This window comes from Epinephelus moara, unplaced genomic scaffold (assembly GCF_006386435.1).
Source record: "Epinephelus moara isolate mb unplaced genomic scaffold, YSFRI_EMoa_1.0 scaffold617, whole genome shotgun sequence".
Lineage (NCBI taxonomy): Eukaryota > Metazoa > Chordata > Actinopteri > Perciformes > Serranidae > Epinephelus > Epinephelus moara.
Genome location: NW_026082561.1, coordinates 1 through 18048, shown reverse-complemented (window position 1 = coordinate 18048; position 18048 = coordinate 1). Strand labels below are relative to the sequence as shown.

Genomic DNA, 18048 nt, shown 5'->3' with positions numbered 1-18048 from the left:
CCAAATTTTAAGAAATTGCCTCATGGTGATCTTAAGATATCATGTTCACGAGAATGGGACAGATGGGTGGCACATACGGATAAATTCTTGAAAAACGCCAGCTAAAGTAATGGATAAATGGTTGGAGTAGATAGCTAAAAGTAGGCTAATGAATAAATTGTTAAAACAGATATCTAAAAGTAAACTAATGGGTAAAAAATTTAAGTGTTAATAGCTAGCTAAAAGACAGATACGCTGTTGAGAACTGTTTATCTGTTAATGTAGCTGTCTTTTAGCTAACTGATCCAAGTGTTTATCACTTAGATTACTTTTTAAAGCTAATTATTAAGCAAAACTCAATGTATAAATTGTTGGAATAGCTAAATGTATCAGTAAAATAGTATAAATGATTCACTAAAAGTATTTAACAGCTGAAATAGTTGGCTAAAAATCATGGATGGATAAATGGTTGAAATAATAAAATTATTTATATAGCACTTTCAAACAATAAGTTTACAAAGTGCTTCAGACACATAAAGACAGAATGAGTTCAATGCAGTCAAGAAAAAGTAACATAAATAAGAAAATGCATACAAATCTTAAGACTGAATAAACTATTAAAAGCATTAAAAGAAAAAACTGTGAAAGTTAAAGGCAATTTGATAAAAAACTTAATCATAAAAGAGGACTCTAAGGTAGCCTGTCTGATTCCCAATGGAGGGGTATTCCACAGTTGTGGAGCCCTATGGCAAATGCCCTACTTCCCCCTGTCTCAAGTCTTTCCCCAGGGACCGAGATCAACAGCTGGTCTGCAGATCTGAGAGTACGAGCAGGGGTGTAAGGGGTGAGAAGGTTGATGATGTAAGATGGGGCAAGGCCACTCAGTGATTTAAAAACTAGCAATACAGTTTTAAAACCAATTCTGAACTCCATGAATAATCACTGCAATGAGGTGAGAACAGGGGAAATGTGCTCATATTTTGCAGAAGCTGCAGTATTTTGTTCAAGTTGGAGGCGGTTGATTGATTTCTAGGGCAGTCTGGCAAATAATTAATTAATGAGTTACAGTAATCCAGATGGCTGGATACAAAGCATAAATGAGAGTTTGTGCATTGCTGAATGAAAGAAATGATCTAATCTTGGCAATATTTCTTATTCCTTCACCGATACATGATTTGGTGATGTTGCTAAAATGTTTAGAAAAGTTCAGGGCCGAAACAAAGATCACTCCCAGATCTAAGTTATAGTCCTATAAAAGCAAACTACCTAAGCATTTGTACAACTGTGTGGTACCATTATTGTTTTGTATGAACAATTTTGGAACCAGATGGTGTTGATAAAAAGATATGAGTGCACTTGTCAGGGCTGTGGGGTATGTAAGGGTTGATTTATGGTTGTACGTGAGCTTTACACAGAGCCTACACTGTAGCCTACACAAGTGGCTTACACTGTTGCTTTACTACCATTCTCACTTTGGTCCATTGTCACAGAGACGAAGGAGCAACTGGATATGTGTAGGAGGAAATGCCATGCTGCCAAGTGGACCAATCACAGTTGCTGTGGTCTGCATCGCTGCAACAAGTAGCTACATTACTGGGATAGTCAGGCTGCACCAAAGGCTATCGCATAGCATAAGTTGCATCTGCATGGAGCCTGCGGCGCAGACTAGATTCAATGCACAAGTACAAACCAGCCTCTAAACATGTGTCCACTTGAACTGTAACTTTTTCAAGGGCCGGTATCTCACAACATAGAAAGGACAAAAGGTGTAGGCTATAGCAAGGGGCAGTGTTTCTTAAATTGGGGTGCGGATACCCCTAGGGGTACAGGGATGTGTACCCCCACTTCAGAGTACTGCAAGTGTTACTTGATGTATTTTTTAAATGTTAATTTAAAAATATGTCATGCATAATTCCTAAAATAATTCTACTATAATAAGTTCATTAGAAATGTAAATGTAAGCTAGATAAACCACATTTAATATTCATTATTCCTATTTCCAGTGCAGTCATTAGTGGCTGTAAACCACTGCAACGAATGGAGTCACCTTCCCATTTATGTTTCTACCAAAAATGTTGTGCACCAGTCAAGGGGCACTTAATTTAAAAATGTTTCAAGGGAGGTACATTATTGAAAAACGTTTGAGAGCCACTGGTGTAAAGTATGCGTCTATGTCATTCCTATGGATCAATGCAGAAGTTCAGTCCGACCTTTAGACGGGGGAGGTTTGGCTTCAGTGTTCTAGGCGAGTAGTTTTCAACCTTTTTTCATGTGAAGGACCCCTTAATTGATACACATTAGGTCAGGGACCCTTATTTGATAAGATTTTGCTTCAGGGACTTCCAGGAGAAGATTTAGGCTGTTAGATATGATTAGGACCAGAGCTCATTTACAGTGAAGGAGAGGAAGTGAAACCTGTGATTAGACTGATGACACTCACTCACATTAAACTCACTTCTGCTGTGGATTAACTAGTGAAAAAACATTATTCTCCCCCCACGGACTCTTGTGGGTCCCTGGACCCCTAGTTGAGAACCACCATTCCAGGCAGCATAAGGAATTGAGCCCCAATAACCTAAAAGTCTATTGAAGAGGCATTCGGGTGTTACACATGCTGAACAATCAGCAACAGAGGTCCTAAAAGTGCTGGAGAATAGATTGTAACCTCTGCTCATATTCATCCTCACAGCCACAGCCAGTAATGAACTCAGCCGCCCGCTATGACTGAGCAATATCCAGGATATCGAAGGGCCGCGGTTCAGCCTGAATACACTTGCCCTTGCCTGCCCAGACACAAATGGCACTTTTTCCAACTAAGTCTTTGCGCGCTTTTTTATTCCTCCACACTTGAGCCTGCCATTGCCACTGCAGGAAATCTGAGGCCGGGCGTCAGTGTGTCGGTGGCGGAGCGTGGAGGATCAAATCTTACGCCCGTAACCTTTCATAATAAAAGACAAGGCCGCTGTCCGTGGTGCTGAAATCCCTCTGCCTCGGCAAATGTGTTGTTTCACATCCGAGTGTCGCTGTTGATCGTGGTGTACAGCGGCGGAAATCACACTTTAAGTTACGTGCAACAATCGGCACCACGCAGCGACGAGACCACCCAAATTATGTTTTGAAAGTGAATTAGCAAGAATAAAAACACCCCCCACCCCTCCCTCTCTCTTTTTCTCACTTCTGCACACATACACACAATCAGAGACAGAGAGAGAGAGAGAGAGAGAGAGAGAGAGAGAGGAAGGGGGAGGGAGTCAAGTCAAGCAGGGATAATTAGAGGAGTGGGTCACTGTTGGAAGATAACATCCGCGTTGAGGGAAAAGGCAGGAAAAAAAAGGGAAAACGAATCAAAGCCGCATAACAATATCAGAGGAGGGAGATAAGAGTCTAAGTCGACCACCATCAGCGCTGACGTCCAGCGTTGGCAGGAGCGAGCAGTTTCATCCGGCTCTCAGCATCCAATTACAATGGACGAGGAGCTCAGCCTGTGTGGACTCTAAACCGCTGCCCAGTCAGGAGCGAGTGGAAACAGCGCAGCGGAGGGAGGCAAAACAATGCTTAGGCTCATTTGTCTGCAGTGATTCAAAGTGGGATTCATCTTTTTTGATTTTTTGGTTTTTATTTCTTGTTTTTCTGCCGCTCGAGCAAGTGGGGGAGACTGCTGCCAAGATCAAGTCCACGCACGCAGGGAAACGGTAGGTCGCAGTTGTGTGTTGGGGAAAAGGGGACAGCGTGCGCATGGGATAGTAACACGGAGCTTCTCAAATGTTGTTTGTCAGGGACCTCGGTGTATGGACATCATTTAGTATGATGGGGTCATATTTGATACAGTTTAATCTCAAAGACCACATGAAGGAGGATTGTTTTATGTCTAATGAAGTATAGAACTGTCTACTGTGCACTTCAGGAGATTATAAGAGTGGAACAAAAGATCTGAATTATGATGTGTTTTGTATCTAAGATTATATCATAAGGAAATGAGTTAAAGTGAAATGAAACAACATTACAGTATTTAACACTTAGGCAGCCCTGAAGGCACCCAAACCCAAAATTGAATCATCACTGCTCAAAACATCCCCCGATTATTCCATGTTAATATGGTATACTAAACATACAGTATCTGACAGTGCACAGTGGCCCATATTAGTCGGCTTTTCCTTATTGATATGAATAGGATGGGCACCTCTTATTGTAATGCAAAACAATAGAACAACAGCAGAAACTACAGACTCCACATTAAGGATCACTGCTGCAGACTGTTCCCAGTAGCACATCTGCCTAATGTTATTATTCCATGCTGATAGTTATCAGTCTAGTACATCTCATGCGATCCAATACAACAGCCCTGCCATAACCTCTATCATTACAAAGCTCATAATGTTCAGTTTTTGATGACATTATCATATAAATTCTATGAAAGGTTTATTGCTGAGGTCATGGTTAAAGATGGTGCTGCACTGGATTGTGGTAGAGTATATTGAGAGGTGTTTTAATAATAATAAAGACCCCAGTGTGAAACATGTAAATGGATCGACACAGATAAGACAGTGTCAACATTAACTGAGCATTATAAATGTAGACTTTATAGCAGAACAGTTGCAGCAGACTGTACAAGTGTACCTAATAAAGTGGGCACTAAGTGCATTTTTATATGTGTAGCAGCACACAATGAGATAATTGAATCTAAACCTCTTTAAAACAACAAAAACTGAACATTATAACCATCTCGAATGATGTTGGATTCGTTGCAGAGCTGTAGTTTTAGACTGCATTTGTTCTGGTGAGGTGTAGCTAATGAACTGGCAACAGAGTCTCTAGCTACTTTATATCTTATAATAGCAACTAACTAAGCATGCTGATGTGTTGTGGTTAATTGGTCTCGGTGCTTCTCTTATGAACACAATTCAAGAGGTGACTTATTAAAAAAAAAATCCTCATAGTGTCACAGCAGTGATCTGTTATTTAAGATTGTCCATACTTTGTCCCATCATGCCGCAGCACTATAGCACTAAAGCAGCTGTCTCAATCTTACAATACAATTTAGAGACAAACTATAGCAATTTTCACTGCAGAGCCACTGTGTATTCATATCACATGGGAATATTAAAGTGATACTGTTGTGATGGGGAAAAATGAAGCATAATAAGATCACTGCTGAGCACAGCACACACCCTCTAGGAATCTGGCAGGAATATTACAGTGACACTATGGGAGATGCCAGGAGGAATATAGTGTGATTAGGTCACCACTGGCTCACTGTTAGATGCTGGGAAGATGGTCATGTTTTCTAATTCTGACTTCTAAGTGTCACAGTTTCTTCCTTAATGTCAGACTTTTAATGCACGTCCCTCTGGTTAATTGCTATTCTGCGCATGAAGCGGTGAGGAGCCAAACAGCGGGCCCCTAGATAGGACCTCGTTTGTTTAACTCGGAGGGTGGGGTATCTGATCCGTACGGACAAGTTGACTCCTTACGCCTGCAGAGATCTTTAATTTTTCATTGACTACTGTCTGCCAGACAATGATGACGGGAATCTCTCTTGGCCGTAATTGTATAGCACCCCCAATTCTGGCCTGCGTTGAGAAAGACACGGGCAGATGGCAAAGATCAGCTGAAATAAGAAATGCATGAGAAAAAGGAATAGAAGAAACTGATTATTTTTCATTATTTCCCGTCTATATGCCAGACTTCCCAGATAACCACAATATAGGCTACATGCCAGAGTGTTATTTGACATACATCGGACATCCATCACTTGCAGTCAGCAGACGCTGTCACTTCCATGGCAACAAAGAAACATAATTTATGAGGATTCAATGACTCCTTCTGCAAACACTACTGCACACCCAATATTACTGAAATGCAATATAGCAGCATGATAAGCAATCGTTATCGAAGCATTGCAAAGCATTTTATTCTTGGACACACACACACACACACACACACACACACTGTCCCACACACGCTTGAGTAATACCTGCACTTTCAACTGAACTGCCATAAAAGGGAGTAATATTTATAATTCACATTCACCCATGTGGAACGTCGGGGGGAAAACACAATAATGCAACAACTTAAAGGAAAACAACAAATTCATTCATGTGAACACTTTTTATCAAATGGCGATACTATTAAAATGTAATGTGTGACTCTGCTTCTCAATAGAGGAAGATGTTACTCCCCCCAATCCATCTTCTGACCTGTCTGATCTCATCCATCCATTACGATGTGAAACCAAAACTACTGAGCAACAGTCAGATGTGATTTGACTGTTGCTTCCCTCATTGCTTCACGCTCCCACTCCCCCATGTCAGTGACATACATATACAGTATATATAAAAAGAAGTGGGGGGGGGCAAACAGATTGATGAAAATGGAGTAACAGAAATACAAAAATCAAACCATTCATTTTGCTCCGACATAATCCACTGACTCATAAATTCTGCAGCCTGTCAGATGAAAATACTGTGAGTGAAATTGCTCAGATCGATTGCATCAACCAACCTTGACAATTCGAATGGACAGTGTGCATGTTCAAGAGAGACAGAGACTGGAGAAAACTGACATTTGAAAAAGGGCGGCACGAGAAAACATACGAAAGCACAGAAGTAAGTGTTGACACAGATTCATTTGAAATGTGAAGAACAGGAAACACTGACAGTCTCCGTTTCAAAATGTGACATGAATTACTGCTGCTGCCAGCATGTTGTATTCAGGTTGCCTGAATACAATGAGTGACAAAGACACTCATACATAAACACTGACCTTGTTCACTTGTGCTGGTTCACTTGTGCTGGTTTTATAAAGGAAAAAAAGATTACTCCAAAGTCCAGATGAAACAGCACATTTTGAGGATCTAGCTTCAGTATCGTGATGTGTCTCCACTTGAGACAGGATAGACAGCCAGAATACAACTTTAGGGGGACTTTGATTTTATCATTGAAAGGTGGGCGTGTCATAACAAACACGGAGAGGCCCTGACGGGTGTTCACTGATGGGATAGCAGTATCCGTCAGGGAAAGAGAGATGAAGCCCAAGGGATGCTCCATGTAGTTGCTGAAGCAGTCCACTGTAAAATACTTTGCGCATAATCTGGAGCCGTCACAGATACCCTGTTCCTCAAAGTGAATAAATTCTAGCCTGTAACCATGGTATTTTGGGGAAAACAAAATGCATGGTTTGAGGTGGCGAACATCTGAAGATATAGATAGAGCATGCTGTTGCTGGCAAGCTGAGTACAGGATCCCACTGTGTGGCTAAAAGTTGCAGACTGCTTGGATGTCGTGAGATAATTGGTTGAAATTGGTTGGTACTAGCTCACAAGAGCACAAGTTGCATTTGTTTTACTGGGAAAAAACATGATCAGATTTTGATATAAGAATACAGAGAAATGTTGTTTTTTTTGTAATTTGTTTGGCATATACAGAAAGATAGGTGCACAGAATGACCGGGGATGTGGTGTAAAGGGGTTAAAAGGGCATTTTTCATTTCATTCTGACCTTAAAGGGATAGTGGCTGGTTGCACAACAGGAAAACAGCTGGTCTGGCTTTGTCCAAAGGTGATAAAATCCATGTAATATACCACTCTCTGAAGTCTCATGTGGTTGCATGGCATGTTCACAGAGACAACAAGACTCCATAATGTCATTGCATCGGGTCTGGAATACGACCTTCTGTAAAACCACAACTTCATATTTTTACACTTTTTTTTACAGATCAAAAAAACAAGATAATGTGCTGATAATTGAGCTCAACGCTGAAAAACACACCAAGCAGTAGCAAAGTGCAGCCTGCGGTGAGCTCCCATGCAGTATCTATAGAAAGCTGTGGCAGCCACTCTGAGCTGCAGCGCAGTGTGGCCAAACTAAAATTTTGGGATTTAGCAGTGAATTGGATCCAGAGAATACCCACAACCAATCAGTTAACAGAGTCCGGTGACTCCTGTGACATGTTGACCTACATAACAAAGAATTTTTTCCTGCCTGAAACTCATGAACACGCCGTACTTCGCTGCTGCTCGGTGTGTTTTTGGCGTTAGGGGTGCTGGTAGGCTGGAGTAAGGAAAACTGTTTCCCCATTTCTGCCCTTCATGCTAAGCTAAGCTAACCGGCTGCTGGTTGTAGCTGTATTCAAGGGACAGACACGGCATGACAACTCTTGTCAAGAAAGAAATAAGCATCAAAATGTCAGACTATTCCTCTGATAGTTTGATTGTTAACAATGTACAGAGAATTGCTCCGATCCATTTTGGTTACCACTTTTTAATGAGGTCCCCATTTTAAAGGGTTCTTATGTGGCAACTAAGGGCTTTATTAATAGTTAATACATTTACAGTTATTTCCTTTTTTAGATCAGTAATAATCCATTAAGAAAATTAATTAATTTCTGGGTTGCCAGGTTTGAAAGAATCCCTTTGGCTGATGTTTATCCCTTGCATTTCTTCATAATAAAGTTATGAAGATTAACAAGCTATTCAAACAAGCTTAAGAAGATGCTTATAAATGGATTTTGGTCTGGATCTTCAGCAGCCTTTTTCCAAAGGATTAATGTCCTGCAGTCCAATCAGTCAAAGGGATTTTTTAATAACTTGGCAACCCAAAAGCTTGCCTTAATAATGGCTTATAACTGGCTTATAAAGCTCATGTAAATGACTTATCAAGTATTAATAAAGCCATTGGTTACAATTTGTAAATCATTTATTAAGGGGATCTTATTTTAAAGTGAATCTCTCTACATTATACATGTAACCAATCTAGGATCCTTTTACTAGACTGTAGTGTTTATTATATAAATGGTTGTTATGGAGACTTCAGCCATGTGTTTGTGTATGTGCTTCTTTGTTACTAATTATCAATGCATTTAGTGAATAGTCTGGCAGCATGAATTGTGTCGTCTTTTATAATGGGTGCCCTATTTTTGCATTATGTCATTTCAACTGTAAATACATTCCTCTCTGAAATCAATATGATATCCGTGCATAATTTAGTTGTTTTGAAGTCATACATTTTTTTAACACAGCTTTTGCAGCGTTGCCTCTGTTTAGTCATGCAGATAAAGAACTGGATTTTCAGAGGAGAGAAAGCCCAGAATAACAAAAAGAGAAAGTCACAAGGCTAGAAGAGGTTTACGATCTCTCTTTAAGCTTTGAGCGATGATGATGTGATGTTACAATCACCCTTCCTGGACAGTGAGTGCATAAAAGTAAATCTTGTGTGGAAAATGGATATTGATTATGCAGTCATACAGTTGCCATTGTGCTTTTACTTCTCAATTATCGGTCGCAAATCAAATTCGACTGCAAGAATTCCAACACAAAAACGTGCTCATTCATATACAGTTACAGACATATGGTAATTATTCTTAATCATCCTGCTTATGGTTGAAGTAACAGTGTCGCTGTGTATAGAGAAGAGAGTATGACTGTAGCTACAGCCTGTAAAGCATCTTATTTCTCCAGACAAAATCTGAGTTTCTGGGTTGCTTTGAGCCTCTGTGCAGTTTATATCAATAACCTTTGAGCTTTTCTGCTGGCCCACTCACACTCCCAACAACAGTCTCTTACGTCTTGGACTGACCTGTCACTGCAGTTTATCATATGAACTCTTAAAAAGCAAAGATTTATCCAGTTTGTTTAAGTACAGGGAGATGGAGTGAGGGTTTAAGACTAAATGCTCCTCTGGGAGAAGTGGCAGAGTACCGCTGCTGCTCAGAGGGTGATTCTGCTTCTGGTAGCCTGACAGTGAGCTACACACATACACACACATGCACAAGCAGACACACACACACACACACACACACACACACACACACACACACACACACACACACAAGCATCTCAGCAATAAACATGCTCTCATTTACTTTGTTTCTCTTCAACACAGATATTCACAAATACAATCCCGATCCCCCTCCCCTCCCCAACATCTGCTTTCATGGTGAAAATCAATGGCTGCGGAGCCCAGCTGGACAGAGTAGTCGCGGCAAAATAAAGAAATCAATGCAGGCTTATTAACTGAGCAGAGCTTCCTTTACCACTGACACAAAAATTTGTGCGAGTGTGTGTGTGAGAGAGTGTTTATGTGGCTGCCAGTTTGTATCTGTCTGTGTCTGTGAATGATGATGGCTGCTGCCGGTTGTAGGCAGGATGTGCGAGTACATAAGCATGTGTGTGTCTGCCAGTCAGAGTGTGTGTCCCTGAATGTTGGTGGCTAGTGTACAAGTGCTACTTTGTAGGCGTGCTCTGAATGTGTATGAGTGTGTGTGTTTTTGTGTGCACGGTTGAGACTATCGCTCAAAGTCAGTGTGTTACTCTTGGGTTAGTGCCACAGTGTTCTCCATGTGCCTTGGCCTCAGTCTATTTGTGGACAAAGGGATGCTCTGAGACAAATGATTTAGCACCTGTCAGTCAGCGCAGAAGGACGAGAGATGAGAAAAGAAAGAGGTCAGAGACGGGGGGAAAGGGAAAATGATGGAGGCTTTCAGAGAAACCATGAGGGGAGGAGAGAGGAAAAAGGGAGAGGAAAAAGTTAAAGTGGGAGAAAGAGAGAGTTGGACTAAAAGAGAATTTACGATTTAGCTCGGGGTCATCACATAGCTCAAGTTCCTGTGAGCAATTTTCCCCAGGAAATGACAGCTTCTATTTCTGTTGAGTTGTTTGCCTAACACCAGCTCACAGGAACTGTGCCTGGCCTTCGGGCCCCACGAGCAGACCTTCTCTCATCACAAGAGTTACCATAACAACGGATGAGGCCGACCTGCACCGGTGGCAGCGCAGGGATGTGAACTTTGCTTCTGCCTCCAGCACTCCTGACTGTCTGCTGCACCTCCGACACATCAACACCCACCCTCCTCGCAAAAAAATAAAGCGGAAATCATAACACTGCTGTGAATTTTCCGCACTGCTAATGTTTGGCCAGCTACACTGTGATTGTTCGGCAGAAGGTGATTTGTTTGGAGCGTGAAAACAAAGCGCTATGTCAAGAATAAAGAGACAATTGTAATTTCAGAAATGCCCAAACAAACAAACTGCAACTTTCTCTGGAGTCCAGTGCACAATAATGTTTGCAGAGCCTCAGTGTGTGGATGCATGTTAGGAGGTAGATGCTGATACTGAATGCTGAACAGGCTTTGTGTGACGTGCAGTTTAATGGATTTCTTTTGGCATTTGTTGACTGACATCTGCCCTGGCAGGTCTCTCCAGCCTCTCTCCCTTTTAGATCCATGTACACAACATTACACTCTAATCATCCTATTTACACATTTTTACCCAGTCGATAGAGATGTATTGCTGACCTCGTTTTTTAACACCAAACAAAGCAGCCCCCTCTATGAAAACGTCAACAGTGCCGAGAGCGGCTTAGCTAACAAGCATCTGATTGTGCAGATTACGCATGTTCCGCAGAGGATTACTGAGACTGAAATGAACAAATTGACCTCTTACCACTGAAATCCCACATCAGCATGACAAAAGATGAGCACAGTGAGGGCAAAATCTGAAATAGTGGGAACATGTACTGTAAAACAAGTTGCAGTCAGCAGCATTATTTAAAGAAAGCGCTCCCCGAATGTTTTATTTTCGTCTTGTTTCTGTTTGCAGACCCCGATAACTCCATAGGTGATTCTTGTCTCTACATCTCATCAGCCTTGTCCTAACACCGAATGCACAGCACGATTACCGCTCAGGCTTTTTAAAGACGGAGCAACACTAAAATGAGCAGAGAAATGCATAAGCTATTTTCTCTACCTGGCAGGGTGTCATTTGCATTGATGTTGGCCTCATATTCTAACAACAAATATCAGACCGTGCATCCTGTTCTGTGTGTATTCTTAGCCAAGGGCGGGCGAGTGTCTTCCTCTCTGTTTCCCTTTTGACACTTTTCAAACAAGTCAAAGCTATTTAAAAGTCATCTTGCCGTGAGAAGTAACAAAAGCTCAATGACAGACCAAGGCCTTATTCAAAATTCAATTTTTGTGCTTTCTCTCCCCAACAATAGAAGTACATAATTTCGCTCCACGCTTGTTTGGAGAGCTCTAGAGAGGAAATAGCATGCTTTTGTTAATAAGTGTCTCTGTGTTTTTGCAGAGAGGAGACGACTGAACAGCTTATGTAGGTCACATTGCATTAATCTAGCCGGCTATCCTGGTAAACGCGCTCTAAATCAAACATGCAATATTAAAATCCAGTTCATTGCTCATTTGCTTAATAATGCAGTGTGGCTGCACTGAGAATGACTTCTCAGTCGGCGAAATAGTGATCCTAGTGCTTTTGCACTTAGGCAGTAAATTACTGGTCTGGATTATAACAGTACAAATGAGACACGTTTGATATCAATCTGACAGAACAGTTCAAACAGCGTGCAAACTGAATATTTATCAGTCACAGTGTATTTCAGGCACAGGACTCTTTCATCACTCATCTGTAATGAGATCTGTATGCATTCTAATAATTAATAAACTAGATGATCTCCAAATCATTCTGAGAGCGAGATGTAAATGCTATCAATTATCTGTCTGGGTGATTCTGCAATCTTAAGCAAACTAGAGATTTCATAAGTCAGACAGGCTTAATGGGGTATGGAAACACGGCCGTGGGTGCACATGAATGTTTTATAACATGTGAGACTTTAGATTGGATCAATGAGATGTGCGCTCCTCTACCGGATGAAGATTCTCTCAAATGAGGCGGGCTGCTCAGCAAAGCACAATAAATCTACCTGCTGTCACTGGAGCAGAATGACGGGCTCAGTGTGACATTTCCAACATGTATTTTATCTCCAGCCCTGCAGTATCTTCATGCGATCTGCTGCAGATGAACTATTGTGAACACTGCTGGGCTGCATGATATTGGATGTCCAACGTGAACTGTCGAGCGGAACAATAAATCCCTTCCGGCCTGTATAGAAATAAAAAAAAAAAAAAAAGTGTACAGATGAGTTGCTCGGTGATGGGTTTATATCAAAGGAAGATATTGCTGTAAGGTGCAGCAGGCAGCCAACGCTGATGTTTTTGATCAGATGATTAGAGCCGGTTGCCACTTGAGGTTTGCTTTGAGAAAGTAAATGTGCTTTCTGAGATTATAGGGGGTCAAATCGGAGCCTCTGTCTCTTTGCTGCACATTTGCGCATGTGTGTGTGCCTTTGTAAGACAAAGAGAGAGACGGAAATAGAGGGAGTGTGAGTGTGTTTGCGCATGCATTAAAAAGACAAGAGAGAGAGGTCCTTGAGGCAACCTGCACATCTTTTATCACATCTTTAATTAATTGAAGCCCATAATAGAAGCTGCTGCAATTCCACTGAATAGACACAGTTGAATGGAAAACAGGCAGGGATAAGGAGATACTCTTATGTTCCCCTGCCATTTCACAGCCATCTGCATATACAACATATCTGCAGCCAATGTCAATCTTTGCTTTGTGGATGAAACACATTACAGTGAAGGAAAAAGGTTTGGTGTTATAACTCAGTTAACTGATTGATCACTTTCTCTTTCCAGGTTTTGCCTTTACAGGTCTACTGTAAAACCGCCATGGTGCTCTTGAGGTTCTCCAGACTCGTCCTAATGATCATGGCCCTCGTCCCTCGACCATCTGTGGGATGCCCCTCCGGCTGTCGCTGCTACAGCCTCACAGTGGAGTGTGGATCTCTTGGGGTCAAAGAAATCCCACAGGGTGTCTCCTCTGTCACCGAGGTCAGTTGGCCAATTGACAATAAGTTAGGGCACTAGCTGTCAGCGCAATGCAGTTGACCCCCGTCTCTGCCCCCGCCTGCATCAGTGGTTTTGTACCAGTTGACTCCCTCTCTGATCCATTCTTATTACCCTGAAATGATTGTGGTTAATCAATTCGCTGTGACCCTCTTTGATGTAAGCCTGAGGGAGGGGCTGCGCTGTTGGCTGTGTAATTATTCATTCTTGCTCAGAAAGTGACTCTCGCACGCCCTCTGATCATCTGTTGAGAAGATGTTTAACATTACACCGTCTTTTCCTCTCGGGTTCAGGCCCCCCAACTTTGCTGCAGCTCATGAATATTAATGAAAAGCATGTCCTGCATAAATTGTTCCATTAACCTCAATCAGCAGGTCTATCTCGTCCATCATACTTCACCTCACGGCCCCGTGTTTGCCTCTTTGAAGACACTGCCAACGAATGCACATCAGCAATCAAGCAGACTGCCATGCATTGTGGGTCAGCCGCTTGCTCTCGTGTATCTCCAATCACTCAAACTGTTTTTGATTGCTGACAATCAAGTATCTGTGATTTCTGCAGCATTTGGCAAGAACTGAACCGCAACGCAACACAATGTGCACAATCCACATTACTCCGCCGATTCTGAAAGAGCTCATTCCACATTGTTTGTATTGCCTACATTAACATATATCCAAAGCTCTGCACAGCGAGGTGAGTGCAGATAGCTCTAACGGTGGCCCTGTTGTTAATGCAATCTCTCCTCATGGTTAATACATTTTTCTACTCAGTGAGCACAGCAGAGCAACAGGCCACGCTCACTTTCTTGTACAAAACAACACACCAATTCTAACATCACATCCCCTCCTCTGTTTCTCTAATGTAATCAGGTCGTGATCACTCTCCTAATTTCATTTACCCTGTCTCCCCTACAGACCATCTTCCTCCAGGACAACGCTATAGTGCAGATCCGTCTTCAGGATCTGACTCGCCTTGGCAGCCTCCATTACCTCTACCTTCAGAATAATAGCATCTCAGCCCTGGAGCCTGGCGCGTTTCTCAGCCAAGGGCAGCTGCTGGAGCTGGCCCTCAATGGCAACCTCATCCACCTAGTCACCCCGGACATGTTTCGGGGTCTGGAGCACCTCCGGATCCTGTACCTCGCTGGGAACCAGATCACTCGAGTGCAGGACCACACCTTCAGGGGACTGCAGGTTGGAGAGCTGGGATAAAGGAATGAATGCACAAATGGTTGTTGGACAGAAATGTTTAATGCTTATTTTGTTTTAAGTGTTCCAAAAACCTTAAACCTAATCCTTTTTTGGTAAAGTAAAAAAAGCATAGCTTTTTCCAGCAAAGCTTTTCCAATATGGGATGCCTTTTTATGGATTATATATAATGCCGCCTGCAACTGTAAATCCAATTCATGACAACATGACATGGCTAATCCCTACTATATAGTAACACAGTACAGACTGAGTCAGGTAGAACTGAGTCATCCTGTCTTAACATTTGACATTTCTTTTCCTCCTCCTTTAACATTTTCCTTTCTCTGCTATGTCATTTTTTTGCCGTCTGCAGCGTCTGCAAGAACTGCACTTGCAGGAAAACAGCATAGAGCTGCTGGCAGAGCAAGCTCTGTCTGGCTTGTCATCTCTGGCTCTGCTGGATCTCAGCAGAAATCACCTCCGCACTCTGGGAGCCTCGTCCCTTAAACCGCTCGTGAGCCTGCAGGTGCTCCGTGTCACAGGTAGGCAGTATGAAGACAGAATATAACACATTATGTCTCACTGTAATATGACATAACCCTTCAAGACTGAATTTAATTCAAAGTGCCCGAAAAAATGTTGCCATATATACCACAGTTTTGAAGAACTGACACTGCTGGAGAATGTGCTGCCACAGCCAGGACCTGCAGGCTCATGTCAATGAAAATTAAGTGCCCTTAAACACATTTTACATATCAAAGGGTTTCACCCAACCGTAAACCTTTAATGAGAAAAAAATCCCTTGAAGACACAATTTTAAAGAATAAATTGAAGGAACACTGTCTGAAAAGGGCCCCCTATTCGGGGCAATTAGTCCTGCAATGGGCGCCAAAAAGGCTTAAACAAAGTTTAAATTATCATAGGCAAAATAAATTTGTTTACCAAATAATATCACCGCAAGGTCATTTTTGCAGATGTTCTGGAGCTTTCAATCCTACACATGATCATCATTAGCAGTTGGAGTTTCCTCAGTTAACATGGAGTTGAGGAGCTTCACATTTTAATTTCTTCTGAGCATTTTAATAACTTCTCATCCATGTTGGCTCAAAAGTCATGGTGTTAATACTTGACCTTGAAAAACAATCCCAACTCAAGCAGCTTGTTGGAGCTTTCAATCTAATGACATGTTTTCATGACATTGTAGATGTTTTGCCGGAGCATTTTAAGGGATCCTCTGTCATACTGGCATAAAATGTGTGGTCCAAACATAACTGCTGGAGCACATTGGAGTGATGCTCCGCCACTTCTTTACTCCAAGTGAAGAGATAGAATATTCACAGGTCACATAATCCAGTTGAAATTCATGTATTTATTTAAGCACTTGAGGATCCAATCATCACTAAAGCATATTCATGCAAGACAGCCATTAAAAATAAATGCAATGGTCAGAGTTGCCATACTGACTTTTACGGTATGACTGATTCTCAAAGTCAACTCATGCATTGAGTAACATGCAAGAAAACATTCCACCTTTAAAGTAGCTGACGGTAGCAGCTGGTAGCCTTTGAGCGGCACCGTGAATTATTTTCTTTTCTCAATTTATAGTTAGCTAACTGTTAACTAGTAAAGACTCTGACATACTTTCCACATATTGAACATCTGCGGAGAGCTGTAGTCACGTGGACACGCATGCCATTCTGTTCATAGCACAACTGACGGTCCACTTCAGCCCCTGGCAGAGGTGAGCTCACCATCCTCCAACTGCTGACATCAGGTGAAAGTGAAAGAAAATGATGCTGCTGGGTCGGGAGTGAATTTCTGTCAAATATCCAACTTAGAACAAACCGTAGTGAGGTGGCTGGCTTGAAAGCTGTGTTTTAGACTGGACTGGAGTGTGGAGCAAGAGACTGGAGCGTGCACATTTGGCATGCTTGCTAAACAAATTAAACAAGTAGCACTACACCCATGGGTTCAAACTTCATTTTTGTCCAGCGGTTGACAAAACCATACGCTTGATTTACCCCTGTTTCCCTTGTCTGCTCCTCCAGAGAACCCATGGCGCTGTGATTGTGCACTGGGCTGGCTGCGAACCTGGATCAGTGAAGATGGACAGCGTCTGTTGAGCTCTGCTGAACAGCGTCGGCTGATGTGCTCTGAACCGCCTCGCCTCTCCCACCTCAGCCTAGTGGAGGTGGCTCCCAACAGCCTGGTCTGTATCCCACCTGTGGTACAGCTCGAGCCCAGTCATCTAACTGTGCGACTAGGGGAGAGCCTCCGAGTCTCCTGCCAGGCCTCGGGATACCCACAGCCTCAGGTGACCTGGAAGAAAGCCTCCCATGGCAAGGCCCAGTTATCACCCCGAGGCCTGGTGCAAGAGCTGGGACCCAATGGTGAGCTCTTCAGGCCTGCGGCTGGAGGAGTGGTGACAGCCCTGCCCAGCAGTGGAGGGATCAAGGTTGGAGGTGTTGGAGGAATCCAGGGGCTTGTGCGTGGGACTGAGGAGGGTGGTGAGAGGGACAGCTTTGATCCGGACATGGGCAGCGGCATGCTGTTCCTCAGCAATGTGACTGTAGCGCATGCTGGGCGCTACGAGTGTGAAGCCTGGAACCCTGGTGGTGTAGCCAGAGTTACCTTTCATCTGGCTGTCAACATGTCCTCCTCTTCATATTCCTCCCAGTTCTGGCCTCGTATGAACATGCACTCCTTTGTTTCCTCTTCATCTAACTCCTTCTATCAGCCAGAGGTTCTGGATGTTAGCCAGGAGCTGCTCTACGAACAGGACAGCATGGACTTCTACGCTCTTGGCCCTGCTACTCAGACCGCAATTGCTGTTGGCATCTCCTTGCTGGCGCTCACTGCCGTCCTCCTTTTGATTATGATCTACACTCGTCACCAGCAGTACCGCAAAGAAGAGGGCGGCTCCTACTGCACCAGCAAAGAAGAGAGCATACTCTATGTGAATGACTACTCTGATGGACCCACCACTTTTGCGCAGCTGGAGGAGTACCGTGACGACCACGGCCACGAGATGTACGTACTCAACAGAACCAAGCCTGTCCTGGGCTCCACTTCATCCAGGTGTCCAATGATGAGTGGGTTCGTCCAGCAGAAGGGGATGAAGGAGGCTCTCCTGGACCACGAAATGGTGCAGACACTGACCAGATCAGGGGGACTGGGGCTCCGC

At 42.9% G+C, this 18048-nt stretch overlaps 1 protein-coding gene across 1 annotated transcript; it reads left to right on the top strand.

Moving 5' to 3' along the window:
- Positions 1–3223: 3223 nt before the first annotated feature.
- lrrc24 (leucine rich repeat containing 24) lies at positions 3224–18043 on the top strand (the record flags this gene model as incomplete). The annotated part of the gene is made up of 5 exons (XM_050040019.1): positions 3224–3671; positions 13468–13662; positions 14592–14870; positions 15238–15406; positions 16913–18043. Coding segments are annotated over exons 2-5 (1741 nt in total), but the record flags the coding sequence as incomplete, so codon positions are not given.
- Between the last annotated feature and the right edge of the window lie 5 nt (positions 18044–18048).